The sequence below is a fragment of the Elgaria multicarinata genome, chromosome 4, assembly GCF_023053635.1.
Source record: "Elgaria multicarinata webbii isolate HBS135686 ecotype San Diego chromosome 4, rElgMul1.1.pri, whole genome shotgun sequence".
Lineage (NCBI taxonomy): Eukaryota > Metazoa > Chordata > Lepidosauria > Squamata > Anguidae > Elgaria > Elgaria multicarinata.
In genome coordinates, this window is record NC_086174.1 from 106,418,137 (window position 1) to 106,440,416 (window position 22,280).

Sequence of the window (22,280 nt, forward strand, 5' to 3'; positions counted from 1 at the left end):
TAGTGGTTTCTATACTATCCGTAGATAACGCTCAAGGTTTAGGGATTTGAAAGAAGAGGGGAAGATTGTTAGTCTTTTCATTCAGTTCAAAGGCCCAACCCGATCTTGCATTTTGGATAACTAAGGCAGGATTTACACTACTGCTTTATAGTGGTATTGAAGTGCACTGACAACTGTTGGGGCCCATGAAACATCTACACCAAGCAGAATATAACACTATGGAAGTGGTATATGGTATGTGCCAATGGGCCCCAACACTTCAATACTGCTGTAAAGCTGTAGTGTAGATCCTGCCTTGATATGCCGCTTTCATAGTGCTATATCCTGCTTGGTGTAGATCTGGCCCTACTGTGACCACTGTAGAGTTACAATGGCATTACAAGTGAAGTAACTCCCTCCTGTGATCCTTATACAGCAAGCTTAGTTTTGGTAACTGAACACCCTTTTGGAAAGCCCTATTGTCAGTCCATGGAATCTCTGATCTGATGACATTGTGCAGAAGCCAATTTAAGGCACTTCCCATGTTCAGGAACACTTGGTTCCTGCGTTGTTTGAAAGCTTTCCGTTCATAGATTTGCAGAAAGAGGGCCTAAACTGGCACCCAGAATCAATATAGTCCTAATTTCAAAAGTCGAAGTAGAAGCAGCAGAAAATCATAGAATCACATAACTGAACTGGGCACCCTCAAGCCAGGATGCTCTGCACATAGGAATAGACCAGCCTTCCCCCAACCTGGTATTCTCCAGATGTTTTTGGACTACAACTCCCAGCATCCCTGACCACCTGCCATTCAGACTGAGGCCGTTGAGAATTGGTCCAAAATGTCAGGAGGGAACCAGTTTGAAGAAGGCTGGAATAGAGAATACTCTACGAAGGGCAACTTGCATGATGAGTAGTGATGGGAGCCAATAGCAGGCCATGGGACTGATCCAGGAGAAGGACCTATAATTAGAATAGATGGGAAGAGATGTCAAATTGATATTTCCGTGGCAAAACCAGCTCCAGCTGATTTGGAATGTGCAGGAGCACATATCCGCAGTAGTCTGGCATGCACCGGACTGTGAAAAACACCACCGCTCCACTTTTAAAGGGATGAAGCTCATAGCTGACCCCTGAGTCTGCATTGGCTGCTCCATCAAAGGCAACGTACAAGTCATGACTGTTACAGCTCTTAAGAGAAAACAGGGATGAACTTCTCCTAAAGCCTCCCAACTGTGAGTCAACCAAAGCTTGGAGCAATCTCCTTTCCCCCTCCTTTTAAGACAAATTACTCTTAGGTCTTCACTTGTTGTTGGGATATATATTTTTAGGAATCAGTCTTATGTAATTGTAGATGCGTTACAACTGAACCCTTGACTGGGGAAAAAACACACACAAACAAAAACAAAGCACCGTTCCGTTTATTTTGTGCAAAAGCTCCAAGCTATATTACTACAAGTGGCTCCATATGGACATCTATAAAGATTTGCATCCACTATGCAGCAGGCGGAATCACAGGTCAATGCTAATGACAGGACATTGTCTCAATCAAATAATACTTATTTCAGTCGTGCGCATTGTAGTCCCCATTGCTGACAAGGGCGTGGTCGAGGGCTTCTCTGCGAGTGCAAAAACGAGTTCAGTCTTGCTTCTGCGGTATATAACTAAAAAGTAACTTAGGAGCTTGGAACTGAAAATGTTCTCTTACCCAATCTTATTTTCCTTCATCACATGCACGGAGTTATTATTCTTGTAGCTTGAGATCTTTCAGCTGCTGAAGAAAGGGGGAAAAAAACCCAAGTTAGCTTTGACTGAGCTCCTCAAATGTCATGACTTAAGAGGAAATTAAAACACACACACATAAACTTCTAGCAGCAGTCAAGCCAACTGCTTATCCAGTTCATTGGCAACAGAAAGGAAAAGGAGGGGAAAGAGATCAAATTCTGAGCTGGAGATTTTTTTTTAACAACAACAGAAGCTTCATGTTGCTTGTTCATAATGAGATCTTATTAGCAGTCTACCGCCGTGATGACTTCTCTCTAAGTGGTAGAATGGTCTAAGAGCACATGATGCATTGTTGAAACTAAAGGGGTGCATACCTTTCATCTGTGGGTGGGTGAAAGACTACTAGAAACCTCCAAGTGGAAGAAAGATGTAGGCATAATCATTGCATCCAAACGCAGCTTCTGCATTCAGAATCTATTATATTGTGCACAGATTGGGGCTTTATAGCCTAATAATCCAATTAGTAATTAGGAGGGCACAATTACCATCCCAGGGAACAAACAAAACAAGAGAGGGATGGCAGGCAAGCAAAACATGATCAGAGGTTTGGAATACAAGTCAGAGGCTATGCTCAAATTACAGAGGAACAAGCCTGGGGAAGGGCTGGAACTCAGTGGAAAGCGCACCAGGTCCCAGGATCTTGAGAGGTAGGAAAGATCTTGGTTTGAAACCACACAGAGTATTGTCTGCCTAGACAATTTGCGCCCCTCCAGATTTATTTATTTATTTATTAAATTTCTATACCGCCCCATAGCGGAAGCTCTCTGGGCGGTTTACAAAAGTTAAAAAAGTGGACATTAAAAAGTATAAGATGTTGCAAAGATGTTTTGGCCTACAATTCCTATCGGCCCTCACCATTTACTTTTCTGTCTAGGGCTGATGGGAATTGTATGCCAAAACACCTGGAGGGCCACATATTGCTCACCCCTGGCCAGTACTGAACTAGTCAGGTCCATGGTCTAACTCGGGATAAGGCAGCTAAACTAGGGCAGGGGAATCAAGGGTGGTGGGGCTTATAGATTTCATTAAGGCAGGGATAGGGGATGTGTGGCCATCCAGATGTTGTTGGACTGCAGCTCCCATCAGCCCTAACCAGCATAGCCAATGGTGAAGGATGCTCTGTGTTACAGTAGAACAACATCTGGATGGCCACATATTTCTCACTTCTGGATTGAGGGCATCTCTATCTTTCCATGGAACCTGGTTATAGAAGCAAAGCCGGGGGTGGGGAAAACTCAAGTTTACCTTTCAGAAAATTAATGGGGGGCATGACAGTGGTTTTCAAGTATCTAATAGGAGATAAGGAGAGTTTTTTGTTTTGGACATGGCACAACACAGCAGGAAACAGCATCTATATTAATGGATGTCTTCCCTCTTGGGGGTCAGTTCTGCACAAGAGCAACGTAAGGCGAAAAGAGCAGGGCAAAGATGTTGCTAATGATGTTTTCGTTTTGACTGCAGTGGCTGAAAGTATGGCCAGACGGTCCCCATCCATAGACAGCTCCGCACATTTGGGTTTGTGTACAAAAGGTATTTTACAGCAAGTGGGACAGAGGATATCCATACCTCCTCCGTTAACTGCAGGACGTCATTGGCAGTATAACAGCCCCGTGAGTGCAGGGCCTAATCTACACCTGCCATTTATCCCGGGAGAATATTGAGGTCGTCCCTATGGGGCCACATGATGCATAGCTGATCCTGGGGTGAACCGGGGACGACCACTCCATTCTCCAGGGATATCAGGCACTGCACGTATCATGATTTTTCCCCTCATTCAGGGCAATTCTGAGGTCCGCGAGCGGTGTGGCCACCCCTTCCTGAAGTGGTCGCTGTTTCCCACGAGAAGTGGGGCTCAGCGAACAGGCAAGCGGTGATGCAGGGCTAGCCCATGGGTATCGGGGGAGAGCATTTTCGCCGCCTCCTGGATGGCTCTCAGCATCTTCTAGTGCCGAATTATTATTTTTAAGGAATCATACCTTCGCACAGGATCGCTGTTCCACAATCGTCTCCACTTCTAAAAAAAACACCTTTCCCCTGGAGCAGCCCTCTTTACTTCTGGGAAAACCCGCTGGCATCTGGCCCCTGAGGGATGATCCTGGCAGTACAATACTTCCTGATCATCCCTCCCCCCTCTGAAAGGCTTCTAGGTGTAAACAGGTCACAGCAATTTGCAATTCCAGAAAAGGTTTACCAAATGTAAATAATGATTTGGCAAATAGCTCAAGATGTTCCGAGGAGCTGCAGGTTCTAAATATATCTGGTTACCATTGATGGCCAGGGGTCTACTTGTCCTCAGATATCCTTTTTAATTCTACAGTATGAGTGTGGTATCTACTGTCTGCCTGTCACAAGTCACCTTAAATGACTGTATATAAGAATAGGGACCTAGAAATTCTGGTGCCATGCAAGTCAACAGTGATTTTGCAATGGACAATCCAACGTTAACAAATGAGTCTGATTTATTTAAGTTCTACCGTTTAGACAAAGTGGTATAAATATTCTCCAAAGAATCTTAAAAAAGCAAATAAACACCAGCACAGTTCCCTTAGAAATGTTATATTACACACCTTATAACACCCTCTAAGCTCTGTCACCTGTCAAAGAAACATTCACTGTGTCATAACATGCCGAATGGCTATAGCATTGGGGGGAGGGGGGGACAAGCTCCAGGAAAAAGATATAAATAAATCATTTCTATCTGTACTTGGTAGGAAAACTATAAATACGTTGTCAGCTACTATGGAACTGTATTCTGTATATTGTCATTCTTTTTCATAGTACAACAAAGCCTTACACATTATTAAAAATATACCCAATTCTATAAAATACAATTCTGCCTATTACTTCCCAAACAATTCTAGGTGCATCTCATCTGCAAACAACAGAAAAATCGGTGTCACATGTTAACAAATGCACAGCAAAGCAATGGGTAGAACTTAGTTTTGAAACAGAAGTTCTTTAATTAAACTAACATTACAATTCAGTTTGGATCATCCAATAGTTACTGGCATTTCAGTATGACAGGTATTGGTATAAGAGCAGTATTTAGAACTTAGAAATTGTAAATTTGCTCAGTGTTTTAATGAAAGAGAATTTGATTCAAAAGTCCAAATCACATGTGCGTATTATGGCTTATGACACAATTCAAAGCCGTCATTTCACTGTGTTGATTTTTTAATGTTTGCTCACACATGCATTTGTTTGGTTTGTACATGTTTTACATAGGACAATCAAAATTGTACATTACAGTATTGCTTAAGAGTGAGCAGTGGAATGAAACCCAATAGCGCTGGGTGCTCTCTGGAACAGAAAATGACGGTTTCTGAAATCAGTGCATGACTTTATCAATGTATCTGGTGAAAAACTGGATTTACAAGCACTGAAGTGTTTTTGGAAATCCCACAATTGTTCTAATTCTACAATTATACCATTTTAAAAATTATTTTTAATTGGTGCTTACTACTTTTTTTTTAAAAAAAATCAACTGCTCCTAAATGTGGTAGAACAAGAAGAAAGTGATTACAGTTGGAGTTAAGTGTATCTTTGATCCCTAAAATATGGCGTTGACTTTAAAATATGAATTTGCAAGTCAGCCAAATAAAAGGTTTCACTTTATAAAGAGGACGTTTTATGAACACTAGAAAGGATAATACCTGCAAAGTTAAGCTCTACAGAATTTTGAACAATGACTATGAGGCTCCAATCCATATGCACACTTACAGAGGCATAAGCGCCATTGAATGCATTGGGACCTGTTTCCAAGTAGACATGCAGATAGGATTGTTCTGTTAAGCTGCGACAGTAAGTTATTTATCAGACCTAGCTGAAATAATAAGTTTTCACAAGAAAAACTAATTATGAGACCTATGACAGTTTACCAAGAACTGACAAATAGGCTTGGATAAACTAAGCATGTCTATTAGAATTCTGTTAAGAGCTGCTGTATAGATTGGCATCGCATATTATGCATTCCAGCTTGTTTCTAAAAACATGCTCACAATGCCTGTAGCATCTAAAGAAAATGTGATATTGTGATTTGGCATAACATCTTCCTTTATAAATGTGCACAACACAAGTCTGATACAGCCATAGCCGTGCACAGGTTAAAAGCATAAAACATACTCATATATATACATATATGTATTTTGTACTAGGTAGATTGCAGATCTACTGTATACATCATTGCATAAATTTACGGAGTTGAAGCTTGACTTCTTCAATATTGTGTTTAGATTAACATTTCAGTTGCAAGCAACCACCCATCCACAAGACCAAAGCACACTGGCCTCATTCTCAAAACATCCAATGCGGCGGTAAATGCTAGAACCAGACTTCCTGACACGCTAGTTTTCTGTGTGACAGGACTGTACGTGATAATTCAATCATGTGACCTCCCCATCCTGCAATCTGAAGTGCCCCATACAGATTTACCACCCCATCTGCAGTTTGTGAAATCTAAGACCTAAATCACATTGAGGTGAACAGAATGTTCTAGTCAGGCTGCATCTCTATGCACACTTACTTGGGAGTAAGCCAAATTATATGCAACAGGAATTAACTTCCAAGGAAACCTGGATAGACTAATGCTGTAAGTGCGCTTATGACTACAACCTATCACACTAAGATTAGATACATTATGCATGAACTGGCCAAGATTAAGCACTTTTAAGGCCAACTGACTTAAACAGGAGGGAGTTAACTGTCTCCCACTGAAATCCATGGCACTAAGATTGCATGCATGTACCTGGGAGTAAGCCCTATAGAACTCACTGGAGCTTACTTTTGAGTAAACATATCCAGAATTGGACTGCATCAGTACATATCTTTGGACAGTCTATGCCCATTACTTAGCAGTAAAGCCCACCAATTTCAGTGACTGTTCTAAGAATCACATCATAGCAGCAATTTAATGGACCCTCATCTTCAGTTACAGCAATTGAAGAACTGGCACAGTTTAGAACAAGGTATGAAATACGACATTGTATAATAAAAGAGATGGTCATTCATGTGCAATTTCATAAACAAGGGCAAAGTAGCATAGCTTCATATATTCTTAATCTCTCCAAAGGATAAACTACGTTGATGGGAACACTTTCAAGCAAACATCTTAATAAATGAAGAATTTGGCATTTGCCGTATTTTGTACTGGCTAAATGAATTTACCATAGAAGAAACTATGTTTATCCTATATTGTGCTTCATTTCCAGATTAGTACATTAAAACAGCAACTTCAGCAAAATACAAGTTCTTGTAAGAACATTTATTGAATTATTTAACAGTTCAAACTCAGTTCATAGGGAGTTTATAAGGTTTATTTTGTCTTTCTTTCTTTTTAAAAAAACCCTGTTTTCATGTAAAATTGCAAACACGTGTACCTTTTACAAACAGTAAAAGCCATACTGAGGTTTTCAGTTTTCCCTTACACCATGTAAAATCATCAAGTATTTGCATGCTTGCTATTTTATTTAATTCTTTATTCAAAGAAGGCATGTTCTAAATATGCATGTAGTCTACGGAATGCTTCACAAGTTAGGGTGCATAAAAGCAAAATTGATACCGATGGATAAAACATTCTCCCCTCCAAACGCTGAGGCAGCCCTTACTGAATGGCACTTTTTAACGTGCACTCATCATTTGGCAACATCAGAGGCGGGGGGCGGGGGGAGTGAAAATGACCCTTTTCCTTTTTTTTAATACGCTGAGAAATCCCCAAGCAAGGGCTGGCAATAAGTCGCAAAGCAGATGGGCAGGGAGACAGCAGCATGTTCCTTAACATGCAGCCTGATACCATGCACAAATGGCCTCTGGGCAACCGTCACCATAATTTTAAAACCTGTGAATTTTGTAGATACAGGTTCTCTGCATGGCACCTGCCCGCCTGTGATGTCTCGAAGGTGTGACGAGGGGCAGCGAGCATGTGCGTGGGGGAGGGGTAAAGCTAAAGTCTACATGTCATGCATAGCTACGGTGCGCTCAGCCTCCTTGCCCACAGTGCTTCTTCAGACATCAGAATTGGAGCTGAGGTTTGTCAACCTGGGATCGGCGTTGATCTCATACCTGTAGTGGTAGCCCTCCATGTGGTCTCTACAGGCATCCCTGATATTGTACATCCACTTTTTGATGCCTTTTCGGTTCAAGTATAAAACCAGGAGGAAAATGGCGCCGATGAGGGCCAGGACGATCCCCAGGAAGACGTAAGACGTCTGTAGCTGGGACTCGGCATCTGCCTGCTCGGGGCAACTCAGCTGTGAAACGTCGAGGCTCACCAAGGAGCGGTTGTGCATTTCTTCGGGATAAGTGCACAGGAGGGCCCCCTTGGCCTCCACCTGGTCGCTGTGCTTGAGCCAGCTGGCCAAGTCCTCGATGTGACAGTCGCAGACCCAGGCGTTGCGGCTGAGGTTGAGGCTGGAGAGGCCGGGGAGGCTGCTGAGCTGCTGGAGGGTGTCGTTCTTGAGGCACTTGAGGGCGTTGTCACTGAGGTCGAAGCTCTGCAGCCGGTGAAGGCTCCAGAAGGACACTTTGTGCAAGCCCACCAGGGAGTTGCTGTGCAGGTCTAGGTGCCTCAGGCTGGGCAGCATGGAGAGCATGCCGGCAGGCAGGTAAACCAGATTGTTGCTGGACAGGTCCAGGTGCTGCAAGTTGAGAAGCGCCCCTTTCTGAAAGAGCTTGGCCAGGGCGAGCACCAGGGTGTTGTTGTAGAGGGAGTTGCTCAGGTTCAGCTCCTCCAAGGGGCTGCTGGCGTTGCCAAAGGCCTCGGGACTGATCCCATTGAGGATGCTGCCGCTAAGGTCCAGCTGCTTCAAGCCGGGCAGCCCAGCGAACGCCTCAGCCTCCACCCACTCCAGCCCGCTGCCACTGAGGTTGAGGTGGCTGAGCTCCAGGTGGGGCTCAGAGAGGAAGGCGTTGGCCGAGAGGTTGCTGATGTGGTTGCCCATGAGGAAGAGGGTCCGCACGTATGGAGGCAGGTCCGCCGGCACTTTGGTCAGGTTCTTGTTGATGCACTTGACTGTCCTGGCCGCCTCGGAGCACTCGCACAGCTCGGGGCAGTCCCCTGGCTGCTGAGCCCAAACCCAGCCTGACAGGGCCAGCAGGAACAGCGACAGGAGCTCAAGCCCCCCGGCCCCCCGCCTCTCCCCAGATGGCGTAGGGGGTGCAGCGCCCCAAAGAGAGCACCCCAGCATCACCGCCTCTGCCAGGGGCTGCTCTCTCGTGGCACGCTCACACTGTGACTCCCGCCACAGCCTCTTCTCCTGGGCTCGCTGGGATGCTGATGCCCGTGGCAAGCTGCGGGCCGGGGGCAGAGAAAGGAAGCCTGGAGAGAAGCCTCCACCCCCTGGCACATTCAAGACTCCTGGGGAAGGGGGAGGAAAGCTATGCCTTTGCTTCCTACCCAGTGCAGTACCCTTCGGTACTGCAGCAGGATGACCGGGCTGTGGACCGGAACCCACCCAAAGTGTGGAGCAGTTCCTCCTGGTGTTTTTCTGGGCTCTTCGGTGGTGTCAAAGTCCTCCGTTTCCTCCTTCTCACACCCAGCCGCCTCTGAAAGAAGCAGCAGAAAGGCAGGATGAAAACCTCAGAAGCAATCCATGTCATTGAAATCAGATTTCATTCTCAGCCTGTTCCTTCCTCCACCTTCTCCAACGCACCTCCATACTACCTTCTCAAGATAATTTCCTCCACCCCGGGCACACCCTTGCCAAGCCGTAAAGAGAAGCCTTGGCAGGAGTGCGCCAGGGAGGGGAAAACACTCTCAAGTAGAACCATCCCGCCACCTGACTGTGAAAAAGGCAGTTTGTGCTTGTCTTTGCTATTCCTACTTAATACGTACAGTGACACCTGAAGTTACATCAATTTCTATGTATTTCCAACATCTGACGAATCAAGCCTCCAGATTGGCTGTCTCCTCCTTTCCTTCCTCTCTTTAAAAAGAAAGAAAAAGAGAGAGAGAAGAGAGAGAGAAGGGAACCTGCACCCAATAAAAATGAATCCATGTCTATCTGGAGAACCTGGGGACAAACAGAAGATTGCCATCACTTTCCCTCTGGGTAACATCCTTTCAGAAGCATCTGGCTGGCCCAGCGTTGGAAACACAATGCTAGGCTAAACGGACCATGCTCTGGTCCAGTTAAGTACTTCTGATGCCTAAATTCTTATAGTCCGGTAAGGCACTTCAACAACATCTCTTTCCTACCCATCCACAAAAAATACCCCAGTTAGGGGGCTTCCAGACGGAGAGCTCCAAGCGCCATCAACCAAAAGACATTGCGCAGCTATTCCGTCTTTTCCTCCTTAATGGATTTTTTTCCTTTGTAAGAACAAAGGCGGAAGAAGCAGCGGGAACACGAGAGAGCTACAAATGAAAGAAGGCAACATCTGGACACTACTCCTGGTAAAAAAATATTCGTGGATGACGCCAGAAGACTGCACAATAAAAGCCTCGTTTGGAAGTACTCTTAAGGAGTACCTGTGGTACTCTCAACCAGTAAACCAGGGTGAGTTTCCCCAGCCTTTTCAGTGCCTCTTTAAAGTGGGATTTCAACGCGCGTTAGCTTTTGGGACCACCGAACTCGTGCGATTACCTTTCCCAGCCTGAACGAGCACGTTGTACCACGTTGCAAGTTGGCTGCCCCTCGTATCTCCTCCCCTTCCAACTTTTCCCTGCCTCCATCCCATTCCCACCAGGAAGAAACTCCTTCGGTTCGAGAGTTTCTCGCGTTCCGAAAAGAGGGAACAGCCTCTCTCTCCCCCCCCCCCCCGCAACACACACCTCCTTCTCGTCTCGAAGGCTTCCTACTCCCATCCGATGAGACTCAAATCCCATCGACCCGAGCGGCCCTTACTTCCGAGTAAAGATGCACAGGATGGAGCGGGAGGGCAGCCACGCGTCCTGCGCCCCTTCAGGCGGCAATAAACGGCACTGCCTGGACAAGACAACCACCGGCACGGGATCGCTCCGTCCTGGCATCGAATCCGGGCTCGCTCGCTCTCCTTCGAGCGAGGGGGCGATCAGAAGTCTGGCTCTAACACAAGCCAAGCGGCCACCGCCAGATCCTGGGTCGTCGAGCTTAGCCGCCGCCCGCATCTCCTTACCTGGCCGTCCCTGCTTGCGCCCGGGGCTCCGGCTCCGACCAGTCCCGCGCAAATTCCAGAGCCGAGTGAGAACTGCATGGCGCAGGCAACAACTTTCCCTCCCACTCCCGGGCCGTGCCTGGCCCAGCCTCCGCTGCTCGAAGAAACCAATGGCAGCCGCGGCGATGGGGCAGCCGCCCGACACGGCGCGCCACGCCCCCCGCGGCGTCCGGATCGCTCTCGCCTCCCCCACCCCACTCTTGGCACCGCTTTGCTCTGGGGCCTTTCTCGAAGAGGCTGCTGGAGCCAGGCGCTTCCCGTGATGGAGCAGTTTTGCTCCCCGCCCTCCTCCACCTTTGGCGGCTGCCGCTGGATAAAGCACGCTGGCGCCGGGTATTTTTCCTGATCGTGTTAGGGATGCAAGGGCCAGGGGGTGGGGTGCAGCGCACTTGAGAAAATGTGATGGTGCACGCAAGAGTCCTTAGGGGTTAAAGGAAAGGACTCTGCACGAGCTCAGAGGTAACCCGCTTGTGTATTATCACGCTACAGATCCCGAGACTGATCCCTAGTACCGGCCCCCCAAATGGTTATTATCTTTGCTTTCGTCCAAGGAATTCAGAGCCGGACACATTTTTATTTTCATAACAACCCTGTGAGGTAGGTTAGTCAGAAAGAGAGAGTGTGTGTATGTGTGTGTAAGCTGAGCCGGGTGCACCCAGTAAACTTCATCGCTGAGGATTGTATCCAATGTAAGTCTAACTTTTGTCCTGTTAATTTCATTGGGTTTACTCCAAGTAGGACTAACATTGGATGTAATCCTGAATAAGTGGATTTGAACCCAAGTCTGATCATAATCTATGGACAATACTGTCCTGGCTTCCGCTAAGGCTAACCCTAGTGAGTTTTGCTTTAAACTCCTGCCTGTTTCCACATATCCAGGGGTTTCTCTGGCATGTGTTTGTCTACCCACTTCACCAGTCATCTGTTCTGAAGTCCTCAATCTCTTGGGATCCAGAGCTCTCAGTTTCTTCTCCAGTTCATTTCTACTGTTGCTCTCTCCTGCGTTTTCACACTCACAAGTGCTCTCCTACAATAAAGCAGCATTCGAAGTGAAAGTGCAGATCCTCCTCTGTCTTTTACAATTCCTCCGGATGAGGTCAGATTGGACACAGAGGGGCATGATGAACACTGAGGAAAGAGGGATATTTACTCATACAGGAAGGAAAGACCAGAGATGTGTTCAGCTGCTACGTTGATTTCACAAGCATGATGACAAAATAAAAATATCTAGGAAAGTATTAGACAACTGAAATTCATAAAGAAAAATGTGAGCGTATCCCAGATTCAATGGGCCCTGCACTTTAAACTTTATGACAGGGTTAGGTGCCCTGACGCCCACAACATGTTTTATACTACAATTCCCATAAACCTCAGTCACCATGGCCAATGACCAGGGATTTTATGCTTTATGGCATAAAGGCTATTTATTAAGAGCTACCAAGTTACTTTCTAGAATCTTCATACAGCCAGAAGACCTTTCCTAGGACACTTTAGACACAAAAGACATTTTCCTCTAATAATTACATTTTTATTGCATTTTAATGTATTGTTTTATTATTTGAATGGATTTTAATTATGTAAGCCACATGAAGTGCCTTTTTGTTTTTTGGTAGGGAGGTGGGGTACAAATCAAATAAATCAAGTCAAATCACTGCTTGAGAGACAGGAAGAGAGCATGCCCTTGCTTGCTAGCCAATAATTAAGAGAATAAATTCTGCATTTTTGGTAAGCATGCCCTGGGCAAAACTTCACCAAATGACATTCCAGATGAGGAATGTCTTCAGCTCCTTCTCCTACATCAACTGAACTTTTAATTCCTTGTTTTTTGTTTTGTGAGTAGCCCCATTTCAAGACTTTGGTGCACAATTTGCACACAAGCTTTATCCTTGTCATAGGACAGCTTTCTCCAACCTGGTGCCTTCCAGATGTTTTGGATGATAACTCCAAACATCCCCAGGATGATTGGAATTACTATCCAATGCCAGGCGGGAGAAAGTTGTCCTACAGCAAGGGTAAATTTGCATACCTGAATCTGATGACCCGCATGCACGCCATTTGGGGACTGATCTCTAGCAAATAAAAATTAAGAATGCACAAATAATGGTTTTAATTTTTTGTGAAGTGCCCAGAGAGCTTCAGCTATTGGGCAGTATAGAAATGAAATAAATAAATAAAAATGGTGGCCACATAAGTCAATGCTGCCAGCATTTACCACTGTTGATGAACTGTGTGTACTATTTGTCTCAGCTCTTGAGTGGATAGTAGAAATAGAAACTATCCATAGTGGATAGTAGATAGACCATAAACGGCAGCGTGCCCCTCCTCAAACTTGATACCCCAGTTTGTTTCCTGAGTTGCCTGCTCCTAAGTCCACCCCTGTGCTGTGGGCTTCTCGTTATTTTCAAGTACTGAAGGGGGAAATTTACGTTTCAGTCTCTTTGGGGGAATCAATTTCTATTGGCTTGAAGTTTCCGAATGATGATTTCACCGTGATCCAGCTATGTTATTTCATAACAAGGTTTCAATGTTATCAACAGCGTCCTTTTTAAAAACGCATGCACATTGCAATTGGCAGTTTAGTGGTAGAGGAAAGACTCAGAGGAGTCAGTCAGTTGTCTGCTGACTGACTGCGGAACTCTAATTTTGAGCTGCCCATCTGTAATCACAGGCTGGATTCCCAGTTACACAAAAGCCCATTAATGCTGTCCTGTCAGGATCCTGGCCCATCGAGAATAAGCTCCGTACTAAGGGCCTTTGTGGCTGACACAGGACTGACGCCAGAGAACATCTGCGTTGGCAGATTGGGGGCATAGCCTTTGTGGACTCCATGGTGCTTCTCTTTTCAAAGCCCGTTGGGAGTAATAACAAGGATGCTGCAAAAAGGCCGCGCTCCTGAAAACAGGTGATCAGATGCAGTTTAGAGCAGGAGTGGGTAATAAATCTATTGGGAGATCTCTGGATGATTTGTAGTACACTGGCAAGGGTTTATGACTCCCAATTGTTTTAGCAATGGCAACTGCAAAACACCTCTTTGCTCTTCTCAGTTAGGCTAGTAGAATCCTTGGGGAAGGATCCAACCATGTCCATGCCCAAGCACTATTGGCGTTCCGCACTTGCCCAAGAATCGCTTGCTAGCGCAATAAGAAATGCTGATGGCACAGCAGCAAAAGAGGAACGATTTTCCTTCAAAACTAGGGGTGTAGGGAGGGTGACTATAGGCAAGGAGGACAGGGCTCCTGTATCTTTAACAGTTGTACAGAAAAGGGGATTTCAGCAGGTATCATTTGTATGCGTGTAGCATCTGGTGAAATTCCCTCTTAGTCATAACAGTTAAAGCTGCAGGAGCCTTGTCCTGTTTTGTATCTGGTCAAGAGGGCAGGGCTCCTGCAGCTTTAACTGTTGTGACTAAGAGGGAACTTTACCAGGTGCTGCACCCATACAAATGACACCTTTGGAAATTCCCATTTCTATACAATTGTTAAAGATACAGGAGCCCTGTCCTCCTTTCCATACGGTCACCCTAGTGTACCTTTTTTACACATGGTGGTGTCCCCTTTTTTGCCGCTGCCAAATTTCCCATTGTGCTAACGGGCTGATGGCAAACCCGCATGGCCTTGGCAGCATGGAGGGGGTGTGGCCAGCAAATCTTGCTTCCAGCTCACACTTTCACTGTATCTGTGTGTGTTGGGAGGGGTGGGTGGGCACCTCTTTAATGTCTCGAGCCAGAGAAGTAAGAAACCCATGAAAAATAAGATCTCCCAAGCTGCCAGTTTGCGCAAGCATCCGACTTCCCTACTTACGTTGCATTCATAGCAAGAAAAGAGAGCAAACCAGCCATTTATGTGCTGCCCTATTCAATAACTCACACACAGATTTCAGTTGGTGCACTACTAGTTGGCTCTCACCAAAGGAAGGAATTGTAGGGAGACAAGCTATACCATAGAAGGAAGACTACTTGTACCAATTGGTCAGAGTGGGTCGTGTGATGTTCCCTTAACTCTGTAAAGGCTTCCAAGGGGGTTTCTATACCTTCTAAAAGCCCTGTGGTGGCTGCGCGGTAGTGCTGTGTTGGTTATACGACGTAGCCGCCAATTCATGGCTTTCCCGTGAAGCTGCGCGTTTAAAAAGTCAGGGACTTACTTCGACTTTTTATGCTGGAGCGAGGTCACCACGGCTCTTCTGTCATCTGACCTCACTCTGGCATTGATCCGGGGGCATTCCCAGGAGGAAGGTGACTTCTGATTGATTGCTGGAAGCCAGGCAGAGGGTGGGCCTGGCAAGCCAAAGGGCCATTGGAAAACCCGCTCTGCCTCCTGCTGTAGGGATTACCTGCAATGAAAGTGTGTGTGTCCCACAAAGCAGTGGCAACGCAGTGTCATGAAGGCATCCCCCTAGTCAGGTTTGCTCCTCGGTGTGGGTAGTTATGAGACCTGCTCTTGGCCTTTAACTGCCTAGGAACACTGTCTTGCAGCTATGTACTTGTTCTTTAGGAAAGTTCCTCCTTACACACTGGGAATTATGGGTGTATAGGAAGCTCAGAAAAATGTCCCTCCCTTTCCATTCTGTCTGGTGAAGTGTTTGATATAAGATGAAAACTTGTTTATATAATTTAAATTAAATTGAGCGCGCGCACACACACAAAACCCTTTACCTTTTAATCTCATATATTCAATTTTCACAGGAAAAAAATGTAATTGAAGCGTTCCTAATCTAATGGAGAGTCAAGATCTCTGTCTTGCCTATACATTTAAGGTGTAATCCTGCAGTATCATTATCCCTATATGACTTGGTGTTAATTTAACACTTGTCAAGGTTTTTTTTTACTGCATCTTTTTTATATTTGCTATATTTTGCATAATTTCCATAGCTATTTCTGCAAGATTTTCTCAGAATATATTTAGTTATCCTCTGCAAATTGATAGCTGTAGAGATTTGTCTTCCAGGTCTACTAATGAGAGGCAACTACATGATTGTAGATATCTGAATTAATTTAACAAAATGTCAGTGTATGCTATTAAAAAAAACCTATTTTCAAACATTTAGTGGGATTTGCAGTGTTTTTATGACTAAATGTTGCTGTACATAGTAGAATATCTACTGATCAACTGCACTTTTTCACTTTGGAGACTTGAATGCCCTAAAATACCAGGGACAGCTCATATCACTACTTTATACAATTAGAGTTACTCCATCTGTGCAATCCTATACATGTCAGTGTAATGTAATTCACCTGGTGGTTGCCCATATTGTCTTATCTTATTCAGCTAAATAATATGGGCTGTATTCAGCTTTCTCTCTGCCAGTGGATCAGAGACCCTTGGTAGAATAGAGTCCTCGTTCCCAATCTGGAAATGCCTTCAATTATTTTACCTGAGGAGGAACCTCCAATTTCAGTTTGAAAATTGGGGGAGGGAGCCTGGTGTCATCATAGGGAGGTGAAGAACCATCCTATGCTGTCATTATAACTAGAGCAACTCCCATCTGTATAGCTAATAGCTGAAGCGAATCAAATAAAAAGCACCTGCATTTCATGGTAATTTTAATAAGGCAACCACAATATGTTTGGAATGCTAAAGAGTACTAATCAGCATACCCGTTAAAGAAGTCAGTTTATGCTGTTGTTTTTAGAAACAAAGGAAGCTAGGCTGCTTGATATTATTTGTCCAGGGAACCTCCGACCCATAGCCCGATACACCCCACAGAGTTTCTGCATCTAGCCCACCAGTTGCTTCTCCTGGTCCTGGCTCCTTTCCTAGCAAGGAAAGGCTCTTATCTCTGATTAGTAGCTAAGAGCTCTTCCCTGCTGACCACTGTAAAAGTAGGGTGACCATATGAAAACGAGGACAGGGCTCCTGTATCTTTAACAGTTGCATAGAAAAGGGAATTTCAGCAGGTGTCATTTGTATATAGGGAGAACCTGGTGAAATTCCCTCTTCATCACCACAGTTAAAGCTGCAGGAGCTATACTAGAGTGACCAGATTTAAAAGAAGGCAGGGCACCTGCAGCTTTAACTGTTGTGATGAAGAAGGAATTTCACCAGGGCAGGATCTACACTACTGCTTTAAAATGGTTTATAATAGTAGTGACGACTGTTGGGGCCCAGGACACACTCCATATACAGTCTTCAAAACATTTTCAAAGTGTCATATCCTGCTAAGTGTAGATCTGGCCCAAGTTCCCTATATATACAAATGACACCCGCTGAAATTCCCTTTTCAATACAACTGTTAAAGATACAGGAGCCCTGTCCTCCTTTTCATATGGTCACCCCAGTAAAAGGTTCTCTTTCTCAGTACTCAGCAGATTCCAGACAAGTACTTGTACCTTCAGAGCCTTTCTACTGAGGCTTTTATTCTGCATTCATGATTACTCACTCACAGTACTTTGCAGGTGGTTTCATGATGTCCTCCTCCTCCGGGGCCTATCCTATGCTTTGCCACCATTATAGTGGGCGTTCTTCAAATGAGGAAAGCCTAGTATATCTATGAATGGCGGCATGAAACCCTCATGTATTTCTGCAATTTTGCTGTACCACATTGCCACCTAGGGGTTGTAATGGGATGTATAGAAAGACAGAGAAAGAACACACACACACACACACACACACACACACACACACACACACACGAAAAAAATGTGCAGAGGAGCCAATCTTAATCCTACAAAGAAGCCTCAATAAAGGTGCATATTAAAAGCCTCATGTGGAAAAGCCCCAATTGGCAGCAGCTCTCCAGGGGCACAGGCAGAGGTCTTACACATCACCTATTATCAGTTGAACTGCCGGAGACTGAACCTGGGACCTTTTGTATGCCAAGCAGATGCTCTGCCACTGAGCTACTCTCCCTGCCCTGATTTTTGGTATTCAAAATGTGTTTTCTGGTCTTGTGTTGCTCTCTGTAGTTCCATGTAGAGATAAAGTGCTTCATCAACTGTTTGAAAGGCTGCAGTGCCAGCCAACTCAACAAGCGCCTGAAAGCAGTCCTCGGAGATAGCCTGTTGTGTTCATTTTGTAACATTAAACTGCCAGATTTCTTTTATCTCTGTTTTGGGCCTGTCTTTTGCTAACACAAAACTTCTGAATAAGATTTACTTCTCCGGGGGTGGGGGATGATGACAATATCTTTATTTCCTGTTATTTCTTTCTTTCATAAAGGAATGCCTGCAGGGAAGAAGAAGGTGTACGCTCCCTTTTTTATTTTGGTCAACTTTTATACCTCCATATGCTGACTTTCCTTGAGACGATAATAATAATAATAATAATAATAATAATAATAATAATAATAATAATAATAATAATAATAAATCATTTATCTCCTACCTGTTTTCCTCCAAGGAACCCAAGGCGGTATACATAATCCTCACAACAACAACCCTGTGAGGTAGGTTGGGCTGAGAGTATGTGACTGACGCAGTAGGTTTCCATGGCCGAGTGGGGACTAGAACCCGGATTTCTCAACTCCCAGTCCAACACTTTAGCCACTATACCACACTGGGCATTTTCTTTAAAAAACCCATTCAGAGTGACCTTGGCCTCCAAAAATGATGTAATCTGTTGGGCTGGCTGAGCATGATGGGAGTTGTGGTCCAACACATCTGACGGGCACCAGCTTGGGAAAGGCTGTATATCAAAGTCGAGGGTGTCTCTAGAAGAACAGTAACAACAGTAACAACAACAACATGTTTTTACAACTGTTAACACCTGAAAGGAATATGCTGCAATTGCATTGGAAGTTTAACAAAACGGACCTTTAAAAAACACAGAGAAAGCCCTGCTACCTAACTTCCCTTTGCCCCAGATGCCTTTTAGTTCTTTGTATGTTTAGCACAAACTTTGCTATCTTGGGATCAGGGGCTATGTCTTGGGGGGGCTGGATTTGGCCCTAGCCCGATTAGAACCCAGACCTCCTGATTTCCAGTCCAACACTTTAATGAATGAATGAATTAAAAATATTTCTTTGCTAGCTTTCAGGCCAGAAGCCTTCCCAAGGAAGCGTACAATAATAAAACACATAATAAAAACCCAATACAGTCTTAAATAGCAATAAAATGCAGTAAAAACAGCAAAAACACAATAAAGTAGTGATAAAAACAGCAATAAAACAGCAACAGATTAAGTCCAAAATGTGGACGACAACCAGATTGGGGACAGATGTGTCAGAGAGATGATAGACATGTATACAATTATGTATAGTGTGGAGAAAGTAGATAGGGATATTATTTTCCTCCCTCTCAGCTAAAAACTTTTCTTTTTCCTAAAGCTTTTAAAACTTGATTTTGTTCTGACTTTATACTGTTAGTTTTACCCTACCCAGTGCCTGTTTACCCTACCCTGTGCCTGTTTGCATTCTCTTCCCCTCCTTATTGTTTTATTATGATTTTATTAGAATGTAAGCCTATGCAGCAGGGTCTTGCTATTTACTGTTTTACTCTGTACAGCACCATGTACATTGATGGTGCTAAATAAATAAATAATAATAATAATCTCAGCATCCATGGTCACCCAGGGAAGCTAAATTGAGGGAGATTCAGGACAGATAGAAGGAAGAACTCCTTCACACAATGCATAGTAATTAGTAGGGGTGTGTAAAGTGGGTCTTCTCTGTCTTGAAATTTGAGCCAGAGCTCTGTTGAGGTGATTCTCTGCCCCGATTTTGAAGTGGCTTCCCTTACTCCATCCTGTCGGATCACCTGTTGGAGAACTGCCTGTTTTCAGATAACCATTCTAGTCAAAGGAAATTAATTAAATGCTTACAGCTCCCTCATTTTTAAAATTAGAGAGATGAAACTTATCATGGTGATTGCTCTTAAGTTTGGAACAGATCCCTTCAAGGTTTGATTTTTAAGGAATTTCTAAAAAGTTCATGGTTTTAATTTTTTTTTTTTTTAAAAAAAAGCTGCTGTCATTTTTAAAAGATAAAGAGATGAAACTTGGCACAATGATAGCTGTTAAGTAGGGATTTAGCATGCCAAGTTTGTAACAGATCCATTCATGCCATGGTTTTTTAGGAATTTTTAATTATCCTCCCTCAAACCATTTCCATCCCCCTTACACACACACACACACACACACACACACACACACACACACACACACACACACGTACATTAATCCACCCCTGCACATTAATGGAGGGAGCTTTTATCCTTTGCTTTGCTTATGCAGAGCTCCACTGCTGCTGGTGGAAGTTTCTACTCCAGACTTCTCCAACCTGGTGCCCTCCAGATCTATTGGACAGAGCCCCCCTCCCCCCTGCACTGGAAGCTTAGCCAGCCAATAGGAGTAATAGTTTAACTGAAATAAAGAGCCTGCCTGACTCAGATATAGAAGCTTCCTCACTCACGATGCCAGCCAGCCCAGCAGCATTTTCACACTGTGGTTGATTAACTTCTATGAGTCCGAGCAGAAACGCACTCCCTCTCCCCTCCCCCATGGCCAGAATCAGCAGCCAGTTAGTGTTTCCCACTCCCCCAAACACTATGATTGGAGGACACAGCGCTGTGGCAATTCCTAATTGGTTAGCCACAGATGTAAATATCAAAGCTACCCCTCACCCCGCTCAACATCTTCCAAATATGGAGATATTCAACTGACACACACACACACACAGCATTGACTCCTGAAAAGCAATTGGATAATTTCGGAGACATTAGAAGTTCTGATTGGGCGTGCCTCTGCTCAGAAATTATTCGATGGGTTTGGAAGCGGCCAATCTCTGCTCTGGAAAATCGAATGCTCTGTGGATGTTCGTGGTTACCAGATAATTCCAGGGCAGAGAGCACACCCCTAGTAATTAGCCTTACCCCATGGAATTTGCTACCACAAAATACAGTGAGGGGCACCAACTTGGATGGCTTTAAAAAGGGATTAGAGAAATTCATGGGAGATAAGGTTATGAGTGGCTACTAGCAATGACTGCAGTATATTACCTTCGGTATCAAGGGTATAATGCCTCTGAAAATCAGTTGCTGGGGAACATGATTCGGAAGGTGGCACTGCATTCCTGTCTTGCTTCTGGGCTTCCCTTAGGCAACTTGATGCTTAATGCTCTCTCTGAGTTTAAGACAGCTGTAAAGACTAGTCCCTTTTGGTAGGCCTACCCAGATGAATTTTAAACCTAAGAATTTTAAGATGTTGTGATTGCTATTTAAATATTGTATTGGTTTTATATGCTTTTAAAACTAATTTTATGTATTATATTTTATCTAGTATTGTTCCCTGCCTCGGTCCAGAGGGAGAGGCGATGATGATGATGATGATGATTTGGTGGCCAATCTGGGAAGAGAATGCTGGACTGGACAGGTCTTTGGTTGATGCAGCATGACTTTTCTGTTTTTATTTTTGTAAGTAGGAGGGTCTTACAAGTGTTGTGAAAAAGACTGAAAGCACTGCAGTGACAACTCAGCTTTTCTTAAAATGCTCATTCCATCTTTCTTTACTGAAAAATAAATAAATAAGCAAAATAAATGTGGCTCTGGTGCAGTATCCTGTTTTTAAACCTTCCCTCATTTTTCCATTTCCTACTTAAAATAACTCTATTGTAGCTCAGTTCACAAGTCATTTACCTTAATATGAGATATACTTTGCTAAGGAATTTCCAGAGAAGTAGCCGTGTTAGTCTGGAACGAAAACAACCAAGAATCTTATGGCATCTTAGAGTGGCCATTCTGGAGCAAAGGAACTTCAGAAAACAGATATCAATGTGAAACAGCTGAATTACAATTCAATTCATGAAGAGGTTCAACTCTGTCTCTTGTAGCTTGAAAAGATAGAAGTTGTTGTTTTAATCACATAACATGATCATTAGCTCACCAATGCAAGGATTTCTGAGTTATCTTTCAACAACTGCTTTATGAATGGCCATGGTAAATATGGTAAATACTGACGTGGTTTGCCATTGCACAATTACTGCAGCCCACTGTGATTTAAGCCACAGGCCCCAGTTTGCCAATTTACGCCCCTGTCATGGCTTCTCGTGTTGTTTGAACTCAGTGAGGGTGGCTTGTTGGGGTGGTTAACAAACCATGCCACAACCCTATAACAAGCCATGGGTTCTAGCTTGTTTGTTGACCAATCCAACAAGGTACCGTCATTGTGTTCAGACAACACAAGAAGCTGTGCCCAGTGAGGGCAATTAGGGAAATGAGCCAGCATCCATGGGGGTGCTTAACCAGCTGCCATGGCTTATTAACCACCTTAGCGTTGTGCAAATTGCGCCACTGTTTGCATTTCTGCTACTTTCTGCATTTCTTTTCTCTCTGACTTCACTGTTTACAATTCTGCATCCCCCCACCATGTAACTCAGAATAACACTCATGCATCAAATGAAGCAGACTCTAGTCCATGAAAACGTATGCTGGTTCCTAAGGTTCCCCAAGACTTTGTTGT

The 22,280-nt window shown here is 44.3% G+C and overlaps 1 protein-coding gene across 2 annotated transcripts; it reads right to left on the reverse strand.

Moving 5' to 3' along the window:
* Nucleotides 1-1,381: 1,381 nt before the first annotated feature.
* On the reverse strand, nucleotides 1,382-10,927 carry TPBG (trophoblast glycoprotein). Of its 2 annotated transcripts, XM_063125788.1 has the most exons (3): nucleotides 10,855-10,927; nucleotides 7,822-9,303; nucleotides 1,382-1,753 (listed from the first exon to the last, which is right to left on the reverse strand). In XM_063125788.1, exons 2-3 carry the CDS (start codon nucleotides 8,943-8,945, stop codon nucleotides 1,747-1,749), a joined length of 1,131 nt encoding a protein of 376 aa, XP_062981858.1. In that variant the 5' UTR covers nucleotides 8,946-9,303; nucleotides 10,855-10,927; the 3' UTR covers nucleotides 1,382-1,746. The 2 variants fall into 2 exon arrangements, with proteins under 2 accessions (XP_062981858.1, XP_062981857.1); XM_063125787.1 differs by lacking the exon at nucleotides 1,382-1,753 and having other exon boundaries at nucleotides 7,557-9,303.
* Between the last annotated feature and the right edge of the window lie 11,353 nt (nucleotides 10,928-22,280).

Excerpts from the sequence above, each read along its gene's own strand:
- TPBG (XM_063125787.1), bottom strand. The coding sequence starts at position 8,945 with ATGCTGGGGTGCTCTCTTTGGGGCGCTGCACCCCCTACGCCATCTGGG.